The following is a 19,088-nucleotide window of genomic DNA, read 5'->3' as shown; positions in this document are numbered from 1 at the left end:
GGTTTTTCTTTCTTTTTTTTTTTTTTTTTTTTTTTTGAGACAGAGCCTCAGGCTCTTGCCCTGGGTAGAGTGCTGTGGCATCACAGCTCACAGCAACCTCCAACTCCTGGGCTCAAGAGATTCTCCTGCCTCCAGCTCCCAAGTAGCTGGGACTACAGGCGCCTGCCACAATGCCTGGCCATGTTTTGGTTGCAGCCATCATTGTTGTTTGGCAGGCCCGGGCTGGATTTGAACCCGCCAGCTCAGGTGTATGTGGCTGGCGCCTTAGCTGCTTGAGCCACAGGCGCTGAGCCATTTTTTTTTTTTTTTTGAGACAGTTTTGCTATGTCACCCTCTGTAGACTGCTGTGACGTCACAGCTCACAGCAACCTCAAACTTGAGCTCAAGTGATTCTCTTGCTCCCAGCCTCCCTAGTAGCTGGGACTACAGGCTCCTGCCACAATGCCCGGCTATTTTTTGGTTGTAGTTGTCATTGTTTGGCAGGCCCAGACTGGATTTGAACCTGCCAGCTTTGGTGTACGTGGCTAGCGCCTTTAGCCACTTGAGCTACAGCGCCCAGCCTCTTTTTTCTATTTTTAGTAGGGACAGAGTCTCACTCTTGCCCAGGCTGGTCTTGAGCTCCTGATCTCAAGCAGTCCTCTCACCTTGGCCTCCCAGAGTGCTAGGCTTATAGGTGAGAGCTACTGTGCTGGCCAGCCTTGTTTATTGTAGCTTTATACTAGGTATTCTAACTTTTTCAAAATTGTTTCAGCTATTCAAGATGGTTTGCATTTACATATAAAATTTATAATCAGCATTTCAAAAAAAAATTTTTTTTTGAGACGGAGTCTGACTATGTTGCCCTCAGTAGAGTGCTATGGCATCACAGCTCACAGCAACCTCAAACTCTTGGGCTTAAGTGATTCTGTTGCCTCAGCCTCCCAAGTAGCTGGGACTGCAGGCGCCCTGTCACAATGCCCGGCTATTTTTTTGTTGCAGTTGTCATTGTTGTTTAGCAGGCCTGGGCTGGGTTTGAATCTGCCTTGGTATATGTGGTTTGCACTCTAACCACTGAGCTATGGGCACTGAGCCCACTTTTTTTAAAATTGAGACAGAATTTCATTTTTCACACTTGGTAGAGTGCTGTGGCATCATAGCTCACAGCAACCTCAAACTCTTGGTCTCAAGCTATTCTTTTGTATCAGTCTCCCAAGTAGTTGGGACTACAGAAGCTCCCCCCACAATGCCTGGCTATTTTTAGAGATGGGATCTCACTCTTGCTCAGGTTGGTCTTGAACTCCAGAGCTCAAGCAATTCACCCACCTCAACTTCCCAGAGTGCTAGGATTATAGGCAGGAGACAGTGTGCCTAGCCTACCAAAAATTTTAGTTAATGGATTTTTAAAAATGTAAACCATTCCTGTTTTTATCTTGTTTATTGACAACTTGTATGCTCAGATATTAAGATTTTGTGTTAAATTACAGGCTTTAACGATAAGGATTTTGATTTTTCTTGAACCTTGATTGGAAATAGCTTAGAGTATTGCTAAATTGGCAAAATTTGAGGTGAGAAAAACTTCAGTAAACATTTATTGAAGAGGTAACTTGCTGTTACAGTTTTTTTATTCTCTCTTGAGATATTGGGATTTTGATAATCTTGTAAATCACAATTCCTGGCTCTGCACCTGTAGTTTAGTGGCTAGGGTGCCAGCCACATACATCAGAGCTGGTGGGTTCAAATCCAACCCGGACCTGCCAAACAATGACAATTGCAACCTAAAAATAGCCGGGTGTTGTGGCAGGCGCCTGTAGTCCCAGCTACTTGGGAGGCTGAGGTAAGAGAATCGCTTAAGCCTAAGAATTTGAGGTTGCTGTGAGCCGTGATGCCACGGCACTCTACCCAGGGCAACAGCTTGAGACTCTGTCTCAAAAACAGACAAACAACAACAACAAAAGAAAATTACAATTCCTAGTTGTCTGTCAGTTTGGGCTATTAGAACAAGGTACAATAGACTAGGTGGCCTATAGCCTGTTGGGAAGGAGAGCTTCATCTGTATTTATAGCTACTCCCTATCGTTTGCATAACCCTCTGAACTTTGCCTCCAGTTTGCGCCTGTCAGATCAGTGGTGGCATTAAATTCTCACAGGAGTGAAAACCCTACTGTAAACTGCATGTGAAGGATCTAGGTTGCACACTCCTTATGAGAATCTAATGCCTGGTGATCTGAGGGGAAGCTGAGGCTGTGATGCTACTGCTGGCACCTTCTAGTTGCAGGAAGACAAGCTCAGGGCTCCCACTGATTCTGCATGGTGAGTTGTATAATTATTTCATATATATAGGTATATTATAGTGCAATAATGAAACAAAGTGCACAGTAAATGTCATGTGTTCGAGTTATTCTGAAACCAATCTCTTCAACCCCCTACCCCTCATTGGAAAAGTTATTTTCCATAATAGGTGGTCCCTGGTGCCGACAGGGGCTATTGGCTTAATCAGTTGACATTTTGTTCTCATAATTTTGGAGGGTGGGAAGTCCAAGGTCTAGATGCCAGCAGATCAATGGCTGATAAGGGCCTTGTTTGTGATTTGCAGTCAGCCTCTTTGCTTTATCCGGTCATGGCTGAGAAAGAGAGATAGCTGTCTTTTTCTTTTGAGACATAGTCTCACTCTGTTGCCCTGGGTAGAGTGCTGTGGTGTCGTAGCTCACAGTAACTTCAAACTCTTAGACTCAAGTGATTCTCTTGCCTCAGCTTCCCAAGTAAGTGGGAACTGGGACTACAGGCGCCCACCAAAATGCCTGGGTTTTTTTTTTTAATCATATCTGTATACATTAATGCATTTATGGGGTACAATGTGCTGATTTTCTATACAATTTGGAATGCTTACATCAAACTGGTTAACACAGCCTTCACCTCACTTAATTATTGTGTTAAGACATTTATACTCTACACTTAATAGATTTGACATGTACCCTTGCAATGTGCAACATAGGTGTGGCTCCCCCATTTGCCCTCCCTCCATCCATCCTCCCTCTTTCCCTCCATCCTGGACTCTAGTTATGTTTTATCTTTCATATGAAAGTGTGGGTGATTATACACTGGTTTCATAATATTACTGAGTACTTTTTTTTTTTTTAGTAGAGATGAGGTCTCGCTTTTGACCCGCTTCACCTTTTAGAGTGCTAGAATTGCAGGTGTGAACCACCATTCCTGGTCTTTTTTTTTTTTTTTTTTTTTTTTTGAGACAGAGCTTCAAGCTGCCACCCTGGGTAGAGTGCTGTGGCACCACAGCTCACAGCAACCTCCAACTCCTGGGCTCAAGCGATTCTCTTGCCTCAGCCTCCCAAGTAGCTGGGACTAATAGCACCCGGCTATTTTTTGGTTGTAGTTGTCATTGTTGTTTGGCGGGCCCGGGCTGGATTTGAACCCACCAGCTGAGCTGTATGTGGCTGGCGCTTTAGCCGTTTGAGCCACAGGCGCCGAGCCCTGTCTTTTTCTTATAAGGGTCCAATCCTTATGACCTAATTACCTCCCAAAGGCCCCACCTCCAAAAACCGACATTGGGGATTAATGCTTCAACATATGAATTTTGAGACAGACACAAACATTCAGTTCATAGTACTTACTGTCAACATAACTGTTTTTATGAAAATTTGTTAGCATGTTGAATATCTAAAATTTGTCCCACTGGCTTATCTGTCTTATGTGCGAGTTCTTTCACTCCAGAGAACTAAAAAAATGTCGTAAAATATATAATTATAGTTTGTGCAGGTGCTGCCTCTTGTGTCCAGACTACCTGGCTGGGTGGTGATAACCAGTCCAAATTTTCTTGCCAACCAGCGACACCTGTGGCTCTTCAGGGACACGAGGGCTAGAGGAGCTGAGATGCAGGTGATGGGGTGAGAGGGAGGTTGAGTTTAGTAAGAGGACAATTGCCTATATGAGCTGGGTGCTTTGACTTACTCTTCCTGTCAGAGTTGTGTGTGTTTTATGTATGAAATGCAGTTTAAAGATGTCAGCATATTTATCTGAAAGTATGAATTTTATGAACGTTAATGTTTGGGCTCAGCGCCTGTGGCTCAAGCGGCTAAGACACCAACCACATACACCTGAGCTGGCGGGTTCGAATCCAGCCCGGGTCCGCCAAACAACAATGACGGCTGCAACCAAAAAATAGCCGGGCATTGTGGTGGGTGCCTTTAGTCCCAGCTGCTTGGGCGGCGGAGATAGGAGACTTGCTTGAGCCCAGGAGTTGGAGGTTGCTGTGAACTGTGATGCCATGGCACTCTATCCAGGGCGACAGCTTGAGGCTCTGTCTCAAAAAAAACAAAAAAGAAAAGAAAAAGAAAGTTACTGTCTAAAAGTCAGGATTGCATTTGTTATATTGATGAACATGCCATTTGGTTTACTTAATCACCACATTGAAAAATGTTAAGTATAGTGTAGCCTTACATTTTTGTATATTTGTATCTTATTATTCCTGCACTACATTTAGATTCAGATCTTTGAAAATTGAAAAGAATGGGTATGCTCTCCTCTTTTTCATAGTGTATCTTGACATTTAGTGTTGTTATGAAATATTACTTTTGTTATTTGTTACCTCTGCTGTTACCCTAACCTAGCCTTGGAACATTGATGGTGATGTAGCCATCAGAAGACTTGACTATAATTAAAGTTACTTAAATTAGCTCCCTAAAATTTATATTTATCATATCTATACTGTGGGCTTATTTTATCATCATTTTTTTCCTAGGAAATATTAATATGATGGATGGATTTTTATAGTTTTGTTTCCAACATGGGTTTAGCAATCTAATTAGGAACCCTCCTAATCTGAAAATTTAATATCTGACATGCTACAAAATTTGAAACTTTTAAGCATTGACATTTCCACCACAAGTGGAAAATTCTTCACTTGACCTCACGTGACTGGTTGCAGTAATGAACAAAATTATTAAAATTTTATAATATGTAAAATTACATTCAGGGCTGGGCGTGTTGGTGCAGGCCTGTAATCCTAGCACTCTGGGAGGCTGAGGTAGGGGGATTGCTTGAGCTCAGGAGTTCCAGACCAGGCTGAGCAAAGTGATACCTCATTTCTACTAAAAATAGAAAAACTAGCTAGGCATTATGGGAGGCTTCTGTAGTCCTAGTTACTTGGAGATTGATGTAGGAGGATCGCTTGAGCCCAAGAGTTTGAGATTGCTGTGAGGTCTGACACCACATCACTCTATCAGGTTCACAGAGTGAGACTGTCCCCCCCACCCCCCAAAAAATTACATTCAGGTTATGTGTATAAAATATATATGAAACATATATAATTTTCATGTTTAGGCTCGGTGCCTGTAGCTCAGTGGTTAGGGTGCTGGTCACATACACTGGGGCTGGTGGGTTCGAACCCAGCCCAGGCCTGCTAAACAACGATGACAACAACAACAACAAAATAGCCAGGTGTTATGGTGGGTGCCTGTAGTCACAGCTACTTGGGAGGGTGAGGCAAGAGAATTGCTTAAGCCCAAGAGTTTGAGGTTGAAGTGAACTGTGACGCCATGGCATTCTACCGAGGGCGACGTAATGAGACTCTGTCTCAAAAAAACATTTTTTTCCCCATATTTAGACTTGGGTCCTATCCCTAAGATATCCCATTATGTATATGTGAGTAGTCCAAAATAAAAAAAAAATGCAAAATCTGAAACATTTCTGGTTCCAAGAATTTTAGATAAAGTATACTCAACCTGTAGCTACTGTCTTAATCTTAAGAAAAAGACAACGTTTTGTATATGTCTGAACTAACTGTAGATTCACATACAGTTGTTAGAAATAATGCAGAGAGGGATGAGGGGGGTGTCACAGTGTATGATGCACCTCTTGGGGGTGGGGCACAATTATAAGAGGGATGTTATCTAACAAATGCAATTTGTGTAACCTAATTCTTTGTACCCTCTATGAATTCCAAACAATAAAAATAAAAAAAGAACTAATGCAGAGAGATCCTTAGTATGTTTTGCCCAAGTGCAGTTTCTTTTTGGATTTCTAATTTATATGTAGGATGGAAAGGTGAATAGACAAATTTATTAGAATTAGGTTAAACTAAAAGTGAAGGCCAGAGGCATTCTCTTATGAATATATTAAATAAGCTTAATTTTAGCTGGTTTTTTGCTTAGTTTTCAGTATGTATTTCAGATAGCTAAGTTATATATATAGTTGAGTTTTGGTTAAATAATATAGTATTTATTTTCTTCTAAGCAAATTGAATTTTTCATAGATACTGTTGAAAGTAATTATACAAATGTAAAATTTTAAATTTTAATAATGATTATAGATTTCTGTGTATGTTTTGTTTTAGGTCGTTTCACGAAGAAATCCAGAGGATGTCCAGGAGGTAACATATTTATCTATATGAAAATTTTATTTTACGTATCTGATAAACATTTTTAAATGCTTTATTGAGGAAACTGCTTGAATTATTTATTTGTATGTCAATCTTTGTATTTGTATGTTTGTGTGGAGATTGCCTTCAGCTCACAAAATAGGGCAGTTGAAGTCCTATTTCAGACCTGCTAAGTAGGTATTACATTTTAATGGATGTTAACTTATACAAGAAATTTGAGGGATTATGGTACTATTTCATAAATAATTGTTTTAGTAACTAGTTAGTGCTCATAAGATTTCAGTATTAGTTAGGGGCCTCTCTGTTTTACCCATTTAAAAATCATGATGCCTGTGTAGTAAAAAGTATTTGTAACTAGTATTAATTTTAAGAATTATAATAAATTGTGGTCCTTTATCTATTTTTATTTTTATATGAATTGACATGTTGACATCTTGGAAAACTGGTTTAGGGATAGATGTTTCTTTTTAATTTTTTAGTTTAGTAGTTCTTTTGCAGATTCTTCAATCTTTTCATTTTTTTCTTTCCTTCTTTCTTTTCCTTTTCTTTTTTTGAGACTGAGTCTCAAGCTGTCACCCTGGGTAGAGTGCTGTGGCATCACAGCTTGCAGTACCCTCAAACTCTTGGGCTTAAGCCTCCCAAGTAGCTGGGACTATGGGTGCCGGCCACAACGCCTGGCTATTTTCTGGTTGTGGTTGAAATTGTTGTTTGGCAGGCCCAGGCTGGATTCGAACCCCCCAGCTCCGGTGTATGTGGCTGGCACCCTAGCTGCTGAGCTACAGGTGCTAAGCCTTCTTTCTTTCTTTCTAAGATAATATGAGCCTGTTAATGTTTTTGTTTAAAATATTGTTATTGCCGGGTATGGTGGCTTATGCCTGTAATCCCAGCATGTGGGAGGCTGAAATGGGTGGATTGCCTGAGCTCACAGAATTCAAGACCACCCTGAGCAAGAGCAAGACACCATCTCTAAAAAAAAAAAAAATAGCCGGACATTGTGGCAGGTACCTATAGTTCCAGCTACTCGGGAGGCTGTGGCAAGAGGATTGCTTAAGTCCGAGACTTTGAAGTTTGTGTGAGCTGTGACACCACAGCACTCTACTGAGGGCAACAAAGTGAGACTGTCTCTCCACCAAAAAAAAAAAAAATTGTGATATTATCTATTGGTATTTTTACTCTGTTTGTAGTGTAGTGTATATCGTTAGGAATCTTTACTGAGGAACTTGCTTCTTTTAATATTTCTTGGGGGTTTAATTTCATTTTGCACTCTGCTCATTCTCATTAAGGCCAGAGTGATATATATTGGGGATATTTTTTTCTCACTAAATTAATTAAAACAGATGTTGTAAACTTATACTTATGATTCTGCAACAGTTTTTGTTTTGTTTTTTTTTTTGCTTTTTGTTTAGACACAGGTCTCACCACTCCTTACTGAATATACCTGGCTTGATTCATACATTTAAGCTAATTGGTACTGGTTGGTTTGAGTGTGTGACCTCAGGTTTAGATAATATATAAATTTTACACATTTCCATTTTTTTTTTTTTTTTGAGATAGAGTCTCACTGCTATCCTTATTTTATTTTATTTTTATTTATTTTTTATTTTTTTGCAGTGTTTGGCCGGGGCTGGGCTTGAACCTGCCACCTCCGGCATATGGGGCCAGCACCCTACTCCTTTGAGCACAGGCGCCTCCCTCTCACTGCTATCCTTGGTAGAGTGCTGTGGTGTCACAGCTCACAGCAACATCAGGCCCTTGGGCTTAAGCGATTCTCTTGCCTCAACCTCCAAGTAGTTGGGACTACAGGCGCCCAGGCTATTTTTTTTTTTGTAGAGACAGATTCTCACTTTATGGCCCTCGGGTACAGTGCCGTGGCCTCACACAGCTCACAGCAACCTCCAACTTCTGGGCTTAAGCGATTCTCTTGCCTCAGCCTCCTGAGTAGCTGGGACTACAGGCGCCCACCACAACGCCCGGCTATTGGGCTATTTGTTTTTTAGAGATAAGGTCTCACTCTGTCTTTCGCTGGTCTTGAACTTGTGAGTTCAGGCCATCCACCCACCTCGGCCTCCCAGAGTGCTGGGATTATGGTCGTGAGCCACTGCCCCCAACCCTACATTTCCATTTCTTGCCACATCTGATCTGGTATTTGTTTTTGTCCTATCATTAAGAAGTTTATAAAAAGATATAAAAATATTTTATACTCTTCCTCATGGTTTTTTTTTTTTTTTTTTGAGACAGAGCCTTAAGCTGTCACCCTGGGTAGAGTGCTATGGCATCACAGCTCACAGCAACCTCCAACTTCTGGGTTCAAGTGATTGTCCTGCCTCCACCACCCAAGTAGCTGGGACCACATGTGCCTGCCACAACGCCTGGCCATTTTTTGGTTGTAGCCATCTGTTTGGCGGGCCCTGGCTGGATTCGAACCCACCAGCTAAGGTGTATGTGGCTGGCTCCTTAGCCGCTTGAGTCACAGGCATTGAGCCTTCCTCATGGATTTTTAAGACAACATCCCCATCATAGGTCAGGAAGAACATTGTAATATTATCATTTTGGAAGAAAAGGACATGTACACCTGTGAAAATAATTTGCATTATTGATTAATTAAAGTACTGTACTTTCTCTGCTTAAGAGGTATCAATGATTAATATGAACAGTTCTTTTCAAATTAATAGTCAATATCAGGCTATTTTGCTTTTGAAAGTTACAACTCTGTTAAAGTTGAAAATGGGGGGTGGCGCCTGTGGCTCAAGGAGTAGGGCGCCAGTCCCATATGCCGGAGGTGGCAGGTTCAAACCTAGCCCCGGCCAAAAAAAAAAAAAAAAGTTGAAAATGGGTTGTGTTTCCTTTGAATGCATTGTCTGATTGCTGTGCTGTAGTTTGTAGCTTGATGTTCCCATTTTCCAGGGAGAATCCTGAACCAACCTATCCATGAACATACTCTCTGCCATTTCCTTAATCCTTTTTTGGGGAATACTCTTTTATAATAACAACTGTTGGTGAACCATTCATCAGAAAACTCTGTAAGTGTCTTTTAGTTAGACAATTGCATGGTCCTTTGTTAGAAATGGTATAATTAAAAAAATTTTTCTATCTAGCAGGCATCTTAGAATATAAAATAACATTGAAATTATAATAGTACTTTTTTCTTTTTTTTAGTATTTCACTTAAACGTAATTCTCATGTAGGAGAGGAATTCACCATTTAGAAATTTTCATTTCCTGGCTCCGTGCCTGTAGCTCAGTGATACACACTACCGTAGTGCCAGCCATATTCATGGAGGCTGGCGGGTTCCAACCTGGCCTGGGCCTGCTAAACAACGACAACTGCAACCAAAAAATAGTCGGGTATTGTGGTGGGTGCCTGTAGTTCCAGCTACTTGAGAAATTGAGGCAAGAATTGCTTAAACCCAAGAGTTTGAGGTTGCTGTGAGCTATGATGTCACAGCACTCTTTACTGAGGGCGACATAGTGAGACTCTGTCTCAAAAAAAAAAAATTTTTTTCATTTCCTTTTTCTTCACTTTCTTTTCCTATTAACTTCTTTAGTTACTGATTTAGAATACAGTTAGGCTTTACCAGGGTATTGAGGACCAGATGTACTGTTAGTTTAACTAAGTACTGGGCTAATAATATGCTATCCTTATAAAACTGCAGAAATTTTGTTGTTTTCTTGTCACATGCCACCAGATATTTATATTTTCTTCCTAAAAATGCTAAAAAGAATACTCACTTGGAGTAATTTAAAATTATCTAAGATAGCTTTAAAATTCTTTTTTTTTTTTAAATTTCCTCTGAAATTTTATTTATTTTTTTGTCTGGGGCTGGGTTTGAACCCACCACCTCCGGCATGTGGGGCTGGCACCCTACTTCTTTGAGCCACAGGCACCACCCTGAATTTTTATTTATTAAGAAAACATGGGTGAATTTGCTGGGGGACAGCAGTAGTTAATCTGTGGCCTCTCCTTTAGTAGATTCTCTAGAACAGTGGTCCCCAGTCTTTTTGGCCTCAGGGACCAGTTTCATAGAAGACAGTTTTTCCATAGAGGAAGCAGGGGAGGTAGAGCCGCAGGAGGTGATGTGAGTGATAGAGAGTGGCTATAGATACAGAAGAAGTTGATTCTGCTGGATCACCTGCTGCTCACCTCCTGCTGTGTGGCCCAGTTCCTAAGTTTGGTGGAAGATCATTTTTTTTCCATGGATGTGTTGAGGTGTGAAGGAGGGGGATGTGGAACTCTTCTTTGTGCTAGGGATTGGGGACCTCTTTCTCTAGAATGTGAGTCCTGCAGAGAAGTGAAGAAAGAGATGGTGTGCTGCCTCTCCCTCCTTTAAAAAAAAGTGACCTATAGCAGTTTCTCTAGAGGTAGCATATTTCATTGGTGAAATTTGGGAAGAAAAATGGAAGTAGTATTATAGTGATGTTGGTTGTAAGAAAAGATAATAGTAAGTCTTTAACACTGTATGAGAGTAAAAAAGAACAAAGTTAATTAAATTGTATAAACTAATAAAATACAGGTGTCTTAAGATTTTTTGTTTTTATGAAATGTGATTATTTGAAAAGGAAGCATTACATGTAAAATATTTAAGGGAATGTTTTCAATGAAAATTAAGGCTTTTATTAAATTTATAGTCTGTGTTGCTGTTACTGAATCAATATTTCATTGGCAAATTTTCTTCAGAGTGACTTTAATGAATAAATTTATGCATATTTACTTCCAAAAAGAACTAGGTGTTATACAATTATTTTTTCCAATGTGAAAGTATTGAACTTTTTTTTTTTTTTTTGAGACAGTCTCAAGCTGTCGCCCTGGGTAGAGTGCTGTGGTGTTATAGCTCACAGCAACCTCCAACTTGGGCTCGAGTGATCCTCTTACTTCAGTTTTTCTATTTTTAGTAGAGACGGGGTCTCGCTTTTGCTCAGGTTGGTCTCGAACTTGTGAGTGAACTTAAGCAGTTCACCTACCTTGGTCTTCCAGAGTGCTAGGATTACAGGCATGAGCCACCACGCCTGGCCAAAAGTATTGAACATTTAATTGTAGAAAGTAATTTTAGCTTGTGTCTTTGAGAATTTTGGGTGGCTTGGATATAAACATCAGTATTTGCTAATGTTGTAGAAATGTGTACTCTTGTTCACTTTTTCACTTAGAAGTTTCTGGAAACTTCAAAGCTTAAGAGGAGTGACAAAAGGCGGCGCCTGTGGCTCAGCGGGTAGGGCGCCGGCCCCATATGCCGAGGGTGGTGGGTTCAAACCCAGCCCCGGTCAAACTGCAACAAAAAAATAGCCGGGCGTTGTGGTGCGTGCCTGTAGTCCCAGCTGCTCGGGAGGCTGAGGCAAGAGAATCGCTAAGCCCAGGAGTTGGAGGTTGCTGTCAGCTGTGTGAGGCCACGGCACTCTACCCGAGGGCGGTACAGTGAGACTCTGTCTCTACAAAAAAAAAAAAAAAAAAAAAAAAGGAGTGACAAAAAAAGAAGGCAGTGGATGTGATATGTTTCTGTGCTTTTGGGTGTTTTGATTCTGTATCCCTAACGTTGAAAATGAGGAATATGAGTGAATAAATTAGGGCATGGTGAAGAAACACAGATTCTAATCTTGGGATTCTAATTCTTGCTTTAATAGATTATTGTTTTATTTACCAAAGTATTTTAATCATGATTATGATTAAAGTTTTACATTTTCCTTGTTAAGTTACTTTTATGTTATTTAAAAATGAGGCTGGGTTGGCTTGGCACCTGTGGCTCAAGCGGCTAAGGCGCCAGCCATAGACACCTGAGCTGGCGGGTTTGAATCCAGCCCAGGCCCGCCAAACAACAATGACGCTGCAACCAAAAAATGGCGAGACGTTGAGGCAGGCGCCTGTAGTCCCAGCTACTTGGGAGGCTGAGGCAGGAGAATTGCTTGAGCCCAGGAGTTGAAGGTTGCTGTGAGCTGTGAAGCCATGGCACTCTACCCAGGGTAGAGTACCATGGGTAGGCACTCTACCCAGAGCTTGAGGCTCTGTCTCAAAAAAAAAAAAGAGGCTGGGCATGCACATTGTGAGGCCAAAGTGGGAGTTCAAGATTAGTTTGGGCAGTGTTCAAAATTAGTTTGTGAGACCATGTCTTTACAAAAAATAGAAAAAATAACCAGGCATGGTGGTTAATTGCCTGTAGTCTCAGCTACTTGGGAGGCTGAGGCAGGAGGATCACTTGAACCTGGGAATTTGAGACTACAGCCAACAGAGAGATACCCTATCTATAATAAATAAAATGACTTTAATGAGATTAAAAATTTTGTCTTTAAATTTGTTTCTATAACCTATCCTCTTTTGAATAGCTATCATGTGCAGCTCATAATGGTTTTAACATTATGTAATGTTCAGTTCATAATGGCACTTGTCTTTTAAAAGATAATTACTTTCATACATGCATCACTCATTTTTCCCTTATCCCTTGGCAATGTCGGACCACCATCGTTTGATATATTTTTAAAATGTAAAAATGACGCTTTTTTCCTCCTAACAGAATTATTTATGTTCATTTGTCAAAATCAAACTACAGAGAAGTAAAAAGTATAAGAATTAAAATCATCTGTAACCTCACTAGCCTGAGACCTTCTAGTTTTCAGTTGTTGCTTTCTCCATCATGTAGTTCCTCTTGTTTTTTAGTGCAACTGTTGGTTCTGTGTATCAGCATTTGTCTTATTCACTTCCATTTTAAAATAAAATCTCTTCTTCCATCTCAGTGGCCCATCTCATAGCAAAGCCAAACTTCTCAAACACTTTGTACTTAGTTTTCTTTTCCTTACTTCTGCCTGGTCCTTCAGGTGTTAAGGGTTCCCTATCATTCTGTTGTTAGGTTCCTCATCTTAGAATGAGGAAGGCTCCAGAGGAGCCTTTTCTGAGTGATTACACCTATCTGCTCATGACTCCCAAATTAATAAATCTTCCTTCTTGCTATTAGACCCAAACTTATCTTATGGAGCAACTCCAATTAGATGTCTCATAAGCATCTACAATGAATATGCTAAAAATTGAACTTCTGTCTTGCCTCAGAACTGCTTCCTCAGTCCTCACTGCAAGGACTGGCCCATCATTTGCCCAGTTGCAACTAGTTTTTCCAGTGGGAAAGTATAGAACATTTGTTATAGAAAATAATTTTTTGGGAAAAGGCAACCCACAATATGGGAGAAAATATTTACAAACTATCCATCTGACAAAGGATTAATAACTAGAATATATAAAGAACTCTAATAGGTCAATAGGATAAAATCCAATAATCTAATTAAAATGGGCAAATGATCTGAATAGCTTTCTTTTTTCCCTTTTTTCTTTTTTTGAGACAGAGTCCCACTTTGTCACTCCCCATAGACTGCCATGGTGCCATAGGTCACAGCAACCTCAGACTTTTACACTCAAGTGATTCTCTTGCCCCAGCCTTCTGAGTAGCTGGGACTATAGGTGTCTGCCACAGTGCCCAGCTATTTTTTAGAGATGGGGTCTTGTAGCTCAGGCTGGTCTTGAACTTGTGAGCTCAGGCTCACAAGTGCCTCTGCCTGCCTCAGCCTCCCAGAATGCTGGGATTACAGGCGTGAGCCACTGCACCTGGCCCTTGAATAGACATTTTTCAAAAGAATATGTAAACATGGCCACCAGGTATATGAAAAAAATTCTCAACATCATTAGTCATCAGAGAAATGCAAATTAAAACTACAATGAGATATCACTGTAGTTAAAATGGCTTTTATTAAAAATTTAGTCAATCATAAATGCTGGTGAGGATGTGGAGAAAGGGAAATCCTCTCACACTGTTGGTGGGAATGTAAGTTAGTGTAACTACCATGGAGGACAGTGTGGAGGTTCCTCAAAAAACTAACAAGAGAACTGCTATATGACTCAGCAATTCCATTGCCGGTTAAATATCCAGAGGAGGTAAATTCAGTAAGTCGAAAAGATATCTACACTTCCACGTTTATTGCAGTGCCAGTCACATTATGTCAAGATTTAGAGTCATCCTAAGTGTCCATCACCAGATGAATAGATAAGGAAAATGTGGTACATAGCCACAATGGAATATTACATAGTCACAAAAAGGAATGAAATCTTGCCATTTGCAACAACATGGTGGGATTGGAGAACATTATGTTAAGTAAAATAAGCCAAGCACAGAGAAACAAATCTTGCATGTTCTCATTCATGTGTAGGAGCTGTTTAAAATAATTCATCTAATGGAGATAGAGAGGAGAATGATGGTTACTGGAGGCTGGGAAGGATAGTCGGGAGTGGGAATAAAGTGAAGATGGTTAATGGGTGTAAAAATACAATTAGATAATTAGGTAGAATAAACAATGTTTGATAGCTCTACAAAGTGACTGTCAGCAGTAAGGTAGGACATACTTTAAAGTAACAAAAAGAGTGGAATTGGAATGTTTCTAACGCAAAGAAATGCTAAATACCTGAGGTGATGGGTACCTCATTTGCCCTGATTTGTTTAACTCACATTGCATGTCTGTGTGAAAAACATCTTATGTACCCTGTAAAGATAAACAACCATTACCCATAATAAGTAAAAAAAAAAAAAGGAAAAAATAATTTTGCATTAGGCATCTTTCTCTCCTTTTAGAAAAGTCACCCTCCAAGCACCTCCCCTTTACATTTTCTTTTGTCATTATAATGACTACCTCCTTTCAGGACTCCTACCTAAGATGATACTTTCTGTAAAACCTTCTCAGAGCCATTGAGGTGCTCCTATCTTAACACTCTTGGGCTGTCCCTCTCAGCCTTTTTCAAGCTGTCTTATGGTGTATTTTTGCTGGTTTATTTTTCCTAATTAGACTGTGAACTCTTTGAAGGCAGAGACTGTTTTCTCATCTCTTCTACTTGGTGACAGTGTAATCTAGTCCCAGCACAAAATAAGGCCATAAAAATAGACATATTTGTTTTGGTAACTGTTTTTGTTGTTGAGTAAATGAATGGAAGGGAAGAAGCAGTTTTTAAAAATGAATTGATATTATAGTCTGCTTAGCCTCTTAAGATTATAACCATATTAAAGACAAACAAACGAACAAAACAAAACGTAGAGTTTGTTAGAATTGAGGTGAGTAGGCTTTTCAGAAATAAGTTCCCAGTATACTAAGTAATGGAATTAAAGACTCAGTTTTATCGTATTTTAGGGAGTTTTAGGGGCTGGCTGAATCAGTGCCATGTGTCAAGTTTTTTCTTTACAAAGTGTTTTTTACCCTAACTTAATCTGAGGAGAGTTAAACAATAATTTAGACTAATGAAGGTAAATTTACTTTTAATATGTTGTCTAATCTAGATGATTGTTATTTTAGTTTTTGAAATATGCTAGTTTCAGTGATAACTCTGATTGTGATTCACTTTGCCCCCCAAATCTTATTACTAGTTTATATTGAGATTTATGAAAAAGATTTATGAACTATAAATGTGCATGTTAATTTCCTGCTACACATCCATTTCTTCTTTAGTGTTACTCAGTTTATTTTTTAGGCAAATACTGAGTATGTCTTTTTGTTTAAAAATTGCCTAAATTATTTTGTGTTTATAACTGCTGTTCTTTTTTTTTTTTTTTTTGAGACAGAATACATGCTATGACCTGTAGCTAGATTCCAGGCCAATAGTATTTGGCTTTGGAAGAGATTAAGTGACGTTTTGTATAGTATAGATCTTTTTTTGTACCAAGTTAAATATTTTTGCTAGTATGAATAAAATTATACTTGTTTAAAATGAAATTTAAAAACCCAAACAGTAAGAATGGCTGCTTTATATTTTTAAAGCAAATATTATTAGTTAATTTCAGATAGTTAGCCATATTGTTAGGACATGCATTTGCCTTTGCATGAGAGTTTTGAAGACTTTAATACAAAGATTGTTTTTTAGATAGCTGAATCTAAATGTTTTTACTATGAGATACACATTTAACATTTGTTTTTCCTTTAGATAATCGTGTGGAAGAGATACAGTGATTTTAAGAAACTACACAAAGAACTATGGCAAATTCACAAAAACTTATTCCGACAGTCAGAACTATTTCCTCCATTTGCTAAAGGAATAGTGTTTGGTAAGTGGTTATATTGAAACTGGAATTTTAAATGTGATGATTAGCCAATTATGTGTATATGCTGTACCCCTGACTTTACTATGCTATTAAATTAAGTCAGAAGCCCTTTTTCTTATTAAGATAATTCGTATCAGTCAGCAAGCGCCTGAAATTGTTTTTTCATGTTCATGGTATAATTTTGGTTACTCAGAATACATTTCACTCTTCCTTTCCATGAAACAACAACCTCTGTTCCAACTAAACCAAAAAACCTGTAGAAACATAGGAAAGACAATGTTTAATTATTCTTATAGTTCTGAAATTCTTTCTTTCTTTTTTAAGTAAGTCTCTATTTTGTATGTTTTTCTGACACCTGTCTCATAGTTGTAGTTTGAGAGATACCTTGTCTAAATATGGACATTTTGGAATGATGCTCTCGGTAGTTATTGATTGAGTCACAGCTGTTAGATTTCTAGTGTTTCTGAGATCAGTCAAATGAAAAAATACATTTGATAGAAATAAAAAAACAAGGCTGGGCGCAGTCGCTCATGACTGTAATCCCAGCACTGGGGAGGCTAAGGCGGTGGATTGCCTGAGGTTCGAGACCACAGGTTTGAGACCAGCTGGAGCAAGAGTGAAATCCTGTCTCTAAAAATAGCCGGGCGTTGTGGCGGGCGCCTGTAGTCCCAGCTACGCCGGAGGCTGAGGCAAGAGAATCGCTTGAGCCCAAGAGTTTGAGGTTGCTGTGAGCTGTGACATCATGGCACTCTACCAAGGGTGACAAAGTGAGACTCTGTCTCAAAAAAACCCAAAAAACAAACAAAATCCCCCAACCATTTTTGTTGTTTGTGATAGTATTTTGTTAGTATGTTTGATATAGAAAAGGTGGAAAATTTGAAAAAACAAACTAAAAATAATGACAGTGAGAGTAACAACAATCAGAAAAATCATGTTTATACTCCATATAAACATGGTTATATGATTGACATCAAAATGGTCATACCAGTCTTTTTCTTCAGTGTAGCTTGTATATATACATATTAATTTTAATTAAAAAAGTTACATATATTGTTTTGTAAGTTGCCTTTTTAAACCTCTCAATTTCTTGGGAATACTTTGCTATGTGGCTTGTCTTGTAGAACATAGTGGTGAAATATATGGATTTATGATTTACTTAATAGTCCTTTGGATAGATCTTTGGGATGGTTCTAATTAGTTAAGAGCCTGAGCTTTAATGTCTTTTGGACCTAGAATTGATTCTATTTTTGCTGTTTACTACCTGTATAACCTTTATCAAGTAACTTGTCCTTTGTGAGCCTTTGTTTTTCTATCTTTAAAATGAGCATAGTAATATGTGGATTAAATAGGTAATGTGCATAAAGTACTTAGCAGTCTGGCATATACTAAGGGTCCAGTAATTGGTAGTTGCTTAATTTGTCATTAGTATTTTTGCTGGTTAATAAATCTTTGGTCTCTTAGATTTACACTCATTCTTTTACACTTGTTTTGTAATCTTAGAGTTTTTTTGCTAGATGGTTTTCTGTTAGTCTCTGGTTAAGGGGGCATTAGAGGAAAGTTACATTTCTGGAAGGGCTAGAAGAAAAGACCCATCCTCACACCCCTCCCACCCCTGTTTCTTTCTTGGTCCTCTCAGCATGAACCAAGCAAACTTTTTCACCCTGGGGTAGTCTTCGTTTGTTTCAATAGCAAGAGTTGATTTCCCCTTGTAGTTTTCCTATGCTTCTAGAACTAGTCTCCTTGAGTCATCCCTCTGCCTCTGTAGTACACGGTCCTTGCCTCAGTGGACATCATCTCCATAATGTCCTCTCAGAAGTCTCAGTTACAGCTCTACCTGCTCCTCTAACTTAATACTTTCATGCTTTTCCCTTTATTTCACCAGAACCTGAGATAGTAGTTGTTGCTATTGCTGCTTTTTTTTTTTTAAATAAGCAAAATTAAAGTTAATGGGAAAAATGCAAAGTACTATATTTAGATAAGAAAAAAATGACACAAATATGTAACCTAGAAGCTTGATGGTTTGATACTAGTTAGAATTAAAAACCAATAATGAAAAAAACAATAATTTAGGGTATTTAATTGAAATAGATCAGAATTAGCCAATAGTAGGATGGTGTTACTATTAAAACATTGACTGCCACACTAGGAAAAAAATTTATTTTCCTGGGCGGCACCTGTGGCTCAAGGGGTAGGGCGCCGGTCCCATATGCCGGAGGTGGCGGGTTCAAACCCAGCCCCGGCCAAAACCCAAAAAAAAAAAAAAAAAATTTATTTTCCTTTGGGGCCACGGTGTTTTATTAGGTCAAGCTAGGTCAAGAGACGTGTGAGTTACATATGCTTCACAAGGCCCTGAAGTCAAAACTAGCCTAAGTTAAATACAACTCACATGGTACACTCAACTTAAGTGTATTGCATAGTGGCATTACGTACATTCACATTCTTGTGCAATTATCACCACTGTTTATCTCAGACTCTTTTCATCTTGCAAAACTGAGTTTCTGTAGCCACTAAGCAATTCCCCATTTCCCCCCAACCCTAGTCTGTGGCAATCACCTTTTTATTTTCTTTGGGTTTGAATACTCTCGGTACCTCGTATAAACAGAGTTAGATAGTATCTTTTTTTTTTTTTTTTTTGAGACAGAGCTTGAAGCTGTCACCCTGGGTAGAGTAC

At 39.1% G+C, this 19,088-nt stretch overlaps 1 protein-coding gene across 4 annotated transcripts in view; it reads left to right on the top strand.

The window, feature by feature from the left end:
- The window catches only part of RPS6KC1 (ribosomal protein S6 kinase C1), a 207,923-nt gene that overhangs the window by 6,863 nt on the left and 181,972 nt on the right, over positions 1 to 19,088 (top strand). For 3 of the 4 annotated variants that reach the window (XR_008383087.1, XM_053605714.1, XM_053605715.1), the window contains exons 2-3: positions 6,325 to 6,360; positions 16,300 to 16,420. Coding sequence is in view for 2 of the 4 variants with exons in the window: in XM_053605714.1 (XP_053461689.1) it covers positions 6,325 to 6,360; positions 16,300 to 16,420 (157 nt within the window). In the remaining 2 variants the exon portion in view is untranslated. Of the gene's footprint in view, positions 1 to 6,323; positions 6,361 to 9,273; positions 9,390 to 16,299; positions 16,421 to 19,088 lie in introns of those variants that run through there. The other variant, XM_053605717.1, reaches the window with a different exon arrangement.

The sequence above is a fragment of the Nycticebus coucang genome, chromosome 10, assembly GCF_027406575.1.
Source record: "Nycticebus coucang isolate mNycCou1 chromosome 10, mNycCou1.pri, whole genome shotgun sequence".
NCBI classification, from domain to species: domain Eukaryota; kingdom Metazoa; phylum Chordata; class Mammalia; order Primates; family Lorisidae; genus Nycticebus; species Nycticebus coucang.
The sequence above is the reverse complement of the archived record's forward strand: the minus strand, read 5'-3'. Positions and strand labels throughout refer to the sequence as shown.